This window comes from Anolis carolinensis, unplaced genomic scaffold, assembly GCF_035594765.1.
Source record: "Anolis carolinensis isolate JA03-04 unplaced genomic scaffold, rAnoCar3.1.pri scaffold_7, whole genome shotgun sequence".
Classification (NCBI taxonomy): Eukaryota; Metazoa; Chordata; class Lepidosauria; order Squamata; family Dactyloidae; genus Anolis; species Anolis carolinensis.
In genome coordinates this window covers 35,722,673-35,734,249 of record NW_026943818.1, presented here as the reverse complement: position 1 = coordinate 35,734,249, position 11,577 = coordinate 35,722,673, and the positions used below count along the sequence as shown (strand labels likewise).

The following is an 11,577-nucleotide window of genomic DNA, read 5'->3' as shown; positions in this document are numbered from 1 at the left end:
AGGAAGAGGCGGGACCTCTTCCCAAGTGCCTGACAGGGCTCAGCTTCTAGGCCCCGCCCCCGTGTTCTAACAAGCGTCTCAGGGGAGGTATACAGAGGCTCAGCCCTGTCTCGGGATCTTGGAAGGAGGCCCCGCCCCCACCCCTAGCCCTGCCCTTTAGTCTTAAAAGGCCTCTCAGGAGAGGTATAGAGGCTCAGCCCTGTCTCGGGCTCTTGGGAAGAGGCCCCACCCCCACCCCTAGCCCCGCCCTTTAGTCTTAAAAGGCCTCTCAGGAGAGGTATAGAGGCTCAGCCCTGCCTCAGGCTCTTGGGAAGAGGCCCCGCCCCCACCCCTAGCCCCACTCTTTAGTCCTAAAAGGCCTCTCAGGAGAGGTATAGAGGCTCAGCCCTGTCTCGGGCTCTTGGGAAGAGGCCCCACCCCCACCCCTAGCCCCACTCTTTAGTCCTAAAAGGCCTCTCAGGAGAGGTATAGAGGCTCAGCCCTGTCTCGGGCTCTTGGGAAGAGGCCCCACCCCCACCCCTAGCCCCACTCTTTAGTCCTAAAAGGCCTCTCAGGAGAGGTATAGAGGCTCAGCCCTGTCTCGGGCTCTTGGAAGGAGGCCCGCCCCCACCCCTAGCCCCGCCCTTTAGTCCTAAAAGGCCTCTCAGGAGAGGTATAGAGGCTCAACCCTGTCTCGGGCTCTTGGGAAGAGGCCCCACCCCCACCCCTAGCCCCACTCTTTAGTCCTAAAAGGCCTCTCAGGAGAGGTATAGAGGCTCAGCCCTGTCTCGGGCTCTTGGAAGGAGGCCCGCCCCCACCCCTAGCCCCGCCCTTTAGTCCTAAAAGGCCTCTCAGGAGAGGTATAGAGGCTCAGCCCTGTCTCGGGCTCTTGGGAAGAAGCCACGTCCACTACTCTAGCTCCGCCCTGTGTGTCCTACAAGCGCCTCAGGTGCTCAGCCCTGTCTCCAGCACTTTGTAAGAGGCCCCGCCCCCCCTCTGGCTCCACCCCCGTGTCCTAATAGGTGCCATCACTGCCCCCCTGGATCACTGCAGCACCCACCAGGGGGCGGTTGCGCCCACTTGGGGAATCACTGCTTTAGTGCTCTCCACAACTCTGTTCCTAGCAAGGGTGGGATTTATAGTTCCCATACTCCTGACTGTTTGACCTGCTGGGGATCGGGGGACTCTTTTGTTGGGAGTGCTTTGATTGTAATTTTATCGCATGAGTTTCTACTGTTATTGTTAGTATCATCATAAACACAAAGACTGGATGGCCAGTCTATGGACCTATTGACACAGAGGTTAGCGCAGGACAGAACTCCCAAAAACAGTATGGATTGGAGACCCATGAAAGAGTATTTACTAAGAGAAAAAATAAATATTCACATAGAATTGGACTAAGGAAACTTCCTGGGAGTATAATAGGAATAAAAATAACAATAATAAATGTAGTTAAACCTTATCTTTAAACTATAAAATTAAAACACATGATTATTGCGAAAAATAAAGAGGAACATTTTCAGAGCTCTGGAAGTCATAGAGACATATAGCAACTGATAAATGATATGTATATATTTTAGGCATGTCCGATCAATGAAAAAAATGTTTCAATTCCCGTTTCTAAAGTAGGGGGCGCTGGCGCTTCGATATAGAAAGTATTTCCGATTTTTCCACCCAAAAATTTTGGATATTTCCGAAAATTCGTAATGGTTCTAAATATTTCTAAAATAGTGGACGTGCATGCGCAATCGCCAAAAAAAAAAGGGAACCCGGGGGGGGGGGGGGCTTTTGCATATCAGAAAGCGAGAACAATCCGAAATAATTCCGATATACAATTCAAAACGATTTTTTGGACATGTCTAATCTATATATATAAAAGAGTGATGGCATCAGGGCAGTGGACAAAACAACAAAACTACAGGCCCCCCAACCTCGAAATTTGACAACACAACCCATCATCCACGCCTCTAGGTTGATACAACAAAAAGAAAAGAAAAATAAAGTCCTAATTAGAGGGAGAGCAATAATTGTTTTTATCCAATTGCTGCCAGTTTAGAGGGCTAATCTCTGCCCACTTCGTTGCCTAGCAACCAAGGGACAGCCAGGTTTCAGTTAGGGGACAGGAAAATTTAGGCCTCACTTACTCTTCTTCCACAGATTATCTAATTTGCACTGGATTATATGGCAGTGTAGACTCAAGGTCCTTCCACACAGCTATATAACCCATTTATAATCTTATATTATCTGCTTTGCACTGGATTATCTTGACTCCACACTGCCATATAATCCACTTCAGTGTGCATTTTATACAACTGTGAAGAAGGGGCCTCATATAATCCAGTTCTAAGCAGATAATATAAGATGATCAATATACAGTAGACTCTCACTTATCCAACATAAACAGGCCGGCAGGATAAGTAAATATATTGGATAATAAGAAGGGATTCAGGAAAAGCTGATTAAACATCAAATTAGGTAATCGTTATACAAATTAAGCACCAAAACATCATATTATACAACAAATTTGATAGAAAAGGTAGTTCCATGCGCAGTAATGCTATGTAGTAATTACAGTAGAGTCTCACTTATCCAACACTCGCTTATCCAACGTTCTGGATTATCCAACGCATTTTTGTAGTCAATGTTTTCAATATATCGTGATATTTTGGTGCTAAATTCATAAATACAGTAATTACTACATAGCATTACTGCGTATTGAACTACTTTTTCTGCCAAATTTGTTGTCTAACATGATGTTTTGGTGTTTCATTTGTAAAATCATAACCTAATTTGATATTTAATAGACTTTTCCTTAACGCCTCCTTATTATCCAACATATTCAGTTATCCAACATTTTGCCAGCCCACTTATGTTGGATAAGTGAGACTCTACTGTACTGTATTTACAAATTTACCAGTAAAATATCACAATGAATTTGAAACACTGACTACAAAAACATTGATTATGAAAAGGCAGACTGTGTTGGATAATCCAGAACATTGTATAAGCGAATGTTGGATAAGTGAGATTCTACTTTGATATGAAATAATTTCTAGGATAGAATAATGCAGAACAATATAATCTCTAAAACCAGGACAGTAATAAAGAAATAAAGAAATAAAGAAAGTAAATAAAGCAAGGAAATTGGAAATTCCACAAAGGAAACAATCAGGGCCAGCTAACACCTCCCAAGAAAGGCTTCTTCCAGAAAGGAAGCTGAGAAGGCAGTGAAGCACTATGTATTACCAAAGTCATTATTATTACTATCATTACTATCCTTACTATTATTATTATTATTATTATTATTATTATTATTATTATTATTGTGTTGCAGTCAACTGTGAAAATGAATACAATCTGGCTCCAAGTATTCAAAAACACTAAAATCAGAATATATAAAAATTAATGTGGTATAATAAAACAGAACAATACAATCTCTAAAATCAGAACACTAAATAAAGAACAACACTCTGAAAATAGGGGAATTCCACACAGAAAACAATCAGGGCCAGCTAACACCTCCCAACAAAGGATTCCCATCATCAAAGTCTGGCCAATCCTCTGTTTTCTCAGGGCCACAGACAGTAGAAGCATATAAAATATCGCAAACAACACCACTCTGAAAACAAGGGAATTCCAGACAGGAAACAATCAGGGCCAGCTAACACCTCCCAACAAAAAAATCACTCAGGGAGGAAACAGCCAGGCTTTAAATCTGCAAGGCCATTACATCCTAATCATTTTTCCTAATTGCAGCATTCATACTTGCCTCCAACAGACAAAAAAAAAACAATCAGAAATATTGTATATTCACAACCTTTAGGAAATAATGTCCCCTGATGGCACAGCATGTTAAAGTGCTGAGCTGCTGAACTTCTGGACCGAAAGGCCGCAGGTTTGAATTGGGGGAACTGACAGAGCCCCCACTGTTAGCCCCAGCTTCTGCCAACCCAGAAGTTCAAAAACATGTAAATGTGAGTGCATCAATAGGTACTGCTCCGGTGGGAAGGTAACGCTGCTCCATGCAGTCATCCCACATGACCTTGGAGGAGTCTACGGACAACAACGGCTCTTCGGCTTAGAAATGGAGATGAGCACCAACACCCAGAATCAGACATGACTGGACTTAACGTCAGGGGAAAACGTTTACCCTTGACCTTAACTACCACCAATTCCTCAATACTTTATTTCCCATACCACCAGACTTCGCCACAGCAACGCGTGGCCGGGCACAGCTAGTATATTTATAAAGTTATTTTTTTCTTGTCTTATCCTTTTCTGTTTTTATTTTATTTTATTCTTCTTTTTATTTTTCTCTTCTCTTTTTTTTTTCTTTTCTTTCGTTCTCCCACACTTTATGTTGGCATTTGGGTTGTGGTTATCTAAGATGTGTTTTTTTATTCTAATGAGAAAAGACTTTCGATCACTGTTTGTAACAAGAAAGATACAAGTTGCTTACAAATTGCACAATAAAAACAACTTATAAAAAAAAAGACTGGATGGCCATCTGTTGAGGGCAATCTGTTGGGAGTGTCCCCAAAGCGTCTAAGGAGAGAAGGAGACTCAATTTGGAGAAAAGTCGGTCGAGAGAAAGAGACACGAGAGCCTTGTTGAAATACTTTGAAAGCTCATATTGAGGAGTGGATCGGGCATTATTTCCTAGATCTCCCCACTTTTTCGCCGTTCTGAGACGTTGCCATTATCTCCCAGCGCGGACCAGTTAAGATCTGCTGAGATCTCGCGTTCCAATCTTGATAAAGTACAAACAACTAAGTTTCTCAGAATTGTGGAAGTGGAGTGACTGACAGGCTATAAAAGACACGCTAGAGACGCCCCAGTTTGGGCGCCAAGATGGGGAGACTCCACAATATCCTTCTTCTCCTGACGGTCGCTTTCTCCTCGGCTCTTCTCCGTAAGTTTCATATTTTTATCAGGATGAACTTCTAGTTTGTTTCCTTCAAATTGTTGCATCCAACATTCACTTCGTTGCCCGTATGTGGGGATTATCCTGTGCAAAATTAGTGGTTCGTTTGCGTCATCATTATTATTATTATTGACACAAAGACATAGTATGACACAGCAAATGAGGTCTATTTTCGTATCAGAAAATCACAAGTTGAACGCTTCTCAAGTGTTTAGGACTGTGTGATTTATTAATATTATTATTATTATTATTATTATTATTATTATTATTATTATTATTATTATTATTGTATGACACAGCAAACAAGATAGATATGCTGGATTTCGTATCACAAAATCACAAGTATATAGGACTGATGTATTATTATTATTATTATTATTATTATTATTATTATTATTTATTGTATGACACAGCAAACAAGATAGATATGCTGGATTTCATATCACAAAATCACAAGTGTCGAGGACTGTGTGATGTATTATTATTATTATTATTATTATTATTATTATTATTATTGTATGACACAGCAAACAAGACAGACATGCTGGATTTCGTTTCACAAAATCACAAGTCAAACACTTCCCAAGTGTCTAGGACTGTGTGATGTATTTTCGGATGATGCGCAGATCCCAGTCGGGTGGCCTTTTGCAGTTGGCATATCGTGATTTTGTCAATGCCTATTGTTTCCAAATGCCGGCTGAGATCTTTTGGCACGGCACCCAATATGCCGATCACCACTGGGACCACCTGCACTGGTTTCTGCCAGAGTCTTTGAAGTTCAATCTTGAGGTCCTGATAGCGGCTGAGTCTTTCCTGTTGTTTTTCTTCAATGCGACTGTCACCTGGGATGGCGACATCAATGATCCAAACCTTTTTCTTTTCCACAACTGTGATGTCTGGTGTGTTGTGTTCCAGAACTTTGTCAGTCTGGATTCGGAAGTCCCACAGTATCTTTGCGTGCTCATTTTCCAAGACTTTTGCAGGTTTGTGATCCCACCAGTTCTTTGCTGCTGGGAGGTGGTACTTGAGGCATAAGTTCCAATGAATCATTTGGGCCACATAGTTGTGCCTCTGTTTGTAGTCTGTCTGTGCGATTTTCTTACAGCAGCTGAGGATATGATCAATGGTTTCATCGGTTTCCTTGCACAGTCTGCATTTTGGGTCATCTGCTGATTTTTCAATCTTGGCCTGAATTGCCTTTGTCCTGATGTCTTGCTCCTGGGCTGCAAGGATCAGGCCTTCTGTCTCCTTCTTCAGGGTCCCATTCGTGAGCCAGAGCCAGGTCTTCTCCTTATCAGCTTTTCCTTCGATTTTGTCAAGGAACATTCCATGCAATGTTTTGTTGCGCCAGCTGTCAGCTCTAGTTTGTAGTGCGGTTTTCTTGTATTTTTTTTTTGTCTGCTGTGCTTTGAGAAGTTTCTGATTTTTGACTTCAATCAAAGCAGTTCTTCATTTTATTTTACATATTCTGCCAGGGCATGTTCTTCTTCTTTGACTGCTTGTTTTACTTGTAAGAGTCCTCTGCCCCCTGATCTTATTATTATTATTATTATTTGCAGATCCTTTGCGGAGCCAGATCATTGGAGGCCAAGAAGCCAAGCCCCACTCCCGACCATACATCGCCGCCTTGAAAGTAGGGGGTGATTATGGTTGCGGTGGATTCCTGGTGGCGCCCCAATGGGTCATGACTGCGGCACATTGCAGGGAGTGAGTAGCATTAAATTGGTTTGGCTTCCTTCTCTCTGTTTCACCCTGAATTTCAAAGAAAGAGCAGAACCCTATCCTAAAGATTCAGCATCTCATAAGGTGTGATGGAGTCTCCTTCTCTGGGGGTTTAGAAGCAGAGGCAGTGTGGCCATCTGTTGGGAGGGATCGGATAGTGCCGTGGCAGAATGAAAGTTCAACCGGATAGTCCTTGGGGTCTCTTCCAATTCTAGGACCCACTCATAAACCTTATGGGTTTCTCCATCGTGGTTATCGCACCTCAGGTTAGCTTCACCTTGCTGTATACACCAAACTGCACACAGGTTGAAGTCTTTTTTAGTTTATTAGAAAATAGAAGATAAAGAGCTCTTTAAAAGCTAAAGTAAAGTTCCAAGAAATCATTACAAAATAAAGCCTTAGAGAGTAATTCAAGAAATCACTAGGAATAAACAAAGTGAAATGAAATGAAAGCATTTCTCTGGCCTCTAACCTCCCTCTTGTTTGCGATTCTCACACTCCTCCGAACCCTGAATTCCAAACGGTCAGCTCGATCTAAGGAACCTGTCTCGTCAAGGTCAGCCTGCTCGTTCATTTGCTGAGCCTCATTATCAAGACTGAGAACTGTCCTCCTTTTCCAAGTCCATTTGCACCTGGCTAGTTTCAGTATCATCAACATCATTCCTTGCTGTGGGAAAATGAACTTGCACTCTCTGTTCCTCCTCTTCTACAACAGGGACATTTTGAACCTGATTTTGAACCTGAATCCCATCATCCTCATCAGAGTCAATCTGAGATTCCACCTGAGTCACAATACTGGTCAACTGTGAAATACGTACATATAGTATTTCCTGTGCCTGCACAGACAGTTCGGAATCTTCTAGAAATCTTTTAGACACTTTTAGCCGGTAGCCCCGCCCACTCTCCCCATAGAGTATATAGCCAGTGAGAGGTTTTTGAGAACTGAGAATTCACCGCCGCTTGAGAATTGTCATAGAATAAATTACCAGATTATGCCAGAGAGAAGAGTAGTCAAGTACTCCAAAGTATGATAAAACTGTCCAAGTCCAATTAAAATAATATATATATATTTATAAAAAAAATCCCTATGGGTTTTTTATGCCAGGCTTTTAACCCGATCCTCTCCGTTTGCAGCGATATCACGGTCGTTTTGGGGGCCCACAACCTTGATGTCTTCGAGGAGTCCCAGCAAGTGATCGGGGTCCAGTCATACCACGAACACCCCGAGTACAACCCCGAGAGCATTTCGAATGACATCCTCCTGCTGAAGGTAAGGAGAACTATATATCCCTGGCTGTAAGACAGGAGTCATGGTTTTCACAGGTACTGACGAAATGGGAAGAACCTTAAACTATCCTCAGCCCTGAGTCTGAAACGACTAGAAGATATACAAGAAGAACAAGAAGAAGAAGAAGAACAATTTGAGGGAAACAAACTAGCAGAGAAGCTCACCCTCATAAAAATATGCAACTTACGGAGAAGAGCTGAGGAAAAAGAGACTATGAGAAGAAGGACATTGCAGTGGCTCCCCATCTTGGCGCCCAAACAGGGACATCTCCCAACAGCCTCAGGGACCCTGCTTAAAAGCACCTGCCTAACTGCTGCCTGTCTTTCCCTTTTTCCCAGCTGGAGTTCAAACCCGTCCTAAACAAATACGTCCAAATTGTGCCTTTGCCAAAGTCTGGCAGCGACCTCCCCGCCGGCACCTCCTGCAACATCGCCGGCTGGGGCCTGATTGACGAAGGCAGAGCCACTCCCAGGCTCTTTGAGACCGACGTCAACATCTACAGTCGCAGGAAGTGCCGCATGGTCTACCCCTGGCTGGACGACGGGATGATCTGTGCGGGGAGCCGCAAGCAGCTCCTGGACACAAGCCAGGTAAGCAGCGAGGGGGATCCAGACACGGGAGACCTGAACTGCATTGGCTCTTTTTGCTGCCGCATCACACTGGCTGTATACCCTATGGCAGGGGTCCTCAAACTTTTTAAGTTTTTCACAGTCCCTCAGACTGTTGGGGGGGCCAGACTAGGATGAAATAGTCCAAAATTAGGATTGTTGTTGTGTGCCTTCAAGTCTTAGGTCAACCCTAAGTCTAAAGTTTAGGACAGAGGCCAGGTCAATGACCTTGGAGGGTCTTAGTTTGGGGACCCCTCATCTAGACGATCTCATAAGACCATAGGTAAGCAAAGAGACCTCCAAAGACCATCTAGATGGTCTCACTTCAACAGAACATATTTAAGGAAAGGGACCCTCAAAGGCCATCTAGATGATCTCATCAGGCCATCAGAAGACCATAGATAAGGAAAGGGATCTCCAAAAGCCATCTAGATGGTCTCATAAGGCCATAGCTAAGCAAAGAGACCTTCAAAGACCATCTAGACAATCTCATAAGACCATCGGTAAGGAAAGGGACCCTCAAAGGCTATCTAGATGATTTCATCAGGACATCAGAAGACCGTAGATAAGGAAAGGGACCCTCAAAAACCATCTAGATGATCTCATCAGGCCATCAGAAGACCATAGATAAAGAAAAAGACCCTCAAAGATCATCTTGATGGTTTCATAGGACCATAGGTAAGGAAAATGGCCTCCAAAAGCCATCTAGATGGTCTCATAAGGCCGTAGCTAAGCAAAGAGACCTTCAAAGACCATCTAGATGGTCTCATAAAACCATTGGTAAGGAAAGGGACCCTCAAAGACCATCTCGATGGTTTCATAGGACCATAGGTAAGGAAAGTGGCCTCCAAAAGCCATCTAGATGGTCTCATAAGGCCGTAGCTAAGCAAAGGGACCTTCAAAGACCATATAGATGGTCTCATAAGACCATCAGTAAGGAAAGGGACCCTCAAAGGTTATCTAGATGATCTCATCTTGCCATCAGAAGACCATAGATAAGGAAAGCGATCCTCAAAAACCATCTAGATGGTTTCATAAGGCCATTGGTAAGGAAAGGAGCCCTCAAAAGGCATCTAGATGATCTCATAGGACTATAGGTAAGGAAAGTAACCTCTAAAAGCCATCTAGATGGTCTCATAAGGCCATAGCTAAGCAAAGAGACCTTCAAAGACCATCTAGACAATCTCATAAGACCATATGTAAGCAAAGAGACCTCCCAAGATCAGGTAGACTTAGGTCAACCCCAAGTCTAAAGTTTAGGACAGGGGCTAGGTCAATGAGCTTGGAGGGCCGCGTCAGGCCCATGGGGAGAGTGGCCGGGGCTACCGCCTAAAAGTGTCTAAAAGATTTGGCTCATGTTCAGCTTGTGCTCTGCTGAGATCCCATTGAGTCGAATCCTTTTTCTCCCATGTCTTTGTGATAGACCCAATTAGGAAATGACATTTTATAACCCAGGAACAAAAATTGTCTTGCAGAGGAAATGCAGCACAGTACAGGTAAAGAGAGAGCACAGGAATATCTGACTATTCAAATAGGTTTCTCATCGTTTCAACCAATTCAACCGAGTTTATTTATTTTTATTATTCATATTATTTACGTTATTGCTATTGCTATTATTATTATTTCCCTTTGAAGGGGGACTCCGGGGGTCCGATGGTCTGCAATGGTGTGGTGCATGGGATCGTGTCCTTCGGCTACAGTTCCCCGCCCGGGGTTTACTCTCGCATTGCGCATTTCCTGCCGTGGATCCAGAAGGTCATGGAATCGAATCCTTGAGAAGGTCCCGACTCCATGTTCCGTCTCCCGCTTGTTCAGACCTATTTCAGTGCCTCCCCGTCTCCCACTGAGCCTTCCTTTTGATGAAATCATATCGGAGTCCTAGAGTTGGAGTCCACATCCGATCCCTCCCGACAGATGTCCATCCAACCTCATAGTCATTAGCAAATTTATGGGAAATAGGGATATAGAATCATAGTGTCCTAGAGTTGGAATGGGTTCCAAGGGCCGTCTAGTCCAAATCCATTCTGTGACATAGAAAGACACCATCCGATCCCTCCTGACAGATGTCCATCCAACTTCTGCTTCAAAACCATCAGAGAAGGGGACTCCACCGGACCCCCAATTCTGTCCCTTTAACAAACTCCTCGTGTTTCTGTTTCGCACCATATTAGAAATAAATGTCTTCTGCAGCAAATAAAACCCAACTGTGGTCTCTGCAGCCTTTGGAACCTTGGTATGAGAAAAGACATCCCTCCTTGTCATAACAATAATAACAATAATAATTCTACTAATAATAGGTCCTGGTCAATTCTGCTGAAATGTGACCATATGGTGGCATTGGAGGGCCTAGAGATTCCTTTAGAGAATTCTTCCCTAATACTACCAATAATAATAATAATAATAATAATAATAATAATAATAATAATAATAATAATAATCCAAACTCCATGCTGATATCGGTGCTAAAAATTCGGACAGTGTTAGTCAGAGACTGGATTTCAGTTTCAGTTTTCCCATACAGCTTCAGGTCATCCATGTACCTCAGATGCGAAATAATAATAATAATAATAATAATAATAATAATAATAATAAATTCCATCATCGTCATACCGTAAAAACAATAACAATAATAATTCAATAATGATAATAATACTAATACTAGGTCCTGTAGTGCAATTCTATGGTCAATTTCTGCTAGAAGGTGACCATAAGGTGGCCTTGGAGGACCTAGAGATCCCTTTAGAGAATTCTTCCCTAATAATAATACAGTAGAGTCTCACTTATCCAACACTCACTTATCCAATGTTCTGGATTATCCAAGCCATTTTTGTAGTCAATGTTTTCAATATATCATGATATTTTGGTGCTAAATTCATAAATACAGTAATTACTACATAGCATTAATGTGTATTGAACTACTTTTTCTGTCAAATTTGTTGTATAACATGATGTTTTGGTGCTTAATTTGTAAAATCATAACCTAATTTGATGTTTAATAGGCTTTTCCTTAATCTCTCTTTATTATCCTTATTCGCTTATCCAACGTTCTGCCGGCC

At 42.6% G+C, this 11,577-nt stretch overlaps 1 protein-coding gene across 1 annotated transcript; it reads left to right on the top strand.

Moving 5' to 3' along the window:
* Positions 1–4,758: 4,758 nt before the first annotated feature.
* On the top strand, positions 4,759–10,720 carry LOC103281292 (cathepsin G). The gene is made up of 5 exons (XM_008122577.2): positions 4,759–4,891; positions 6,463–6,610; positions 7,760–7,895; positions 8,252–8,503; positions 10,157–10,720. The coding sequence occupies exons 1-5, from the start codon at positions 4,831–4,833 to the stop codon at positions 10,295–10,297; spliced, it is 738 nt and encodes a 245-aa protein (XP_008120784.1). The 5' UTR covers positions 4,759–4,830; the 3' UTR covers positions 10,298–10,720.
* The last annotated feature ends 857 nt before the right edge of the window (positions 10,721–11,577 follow it).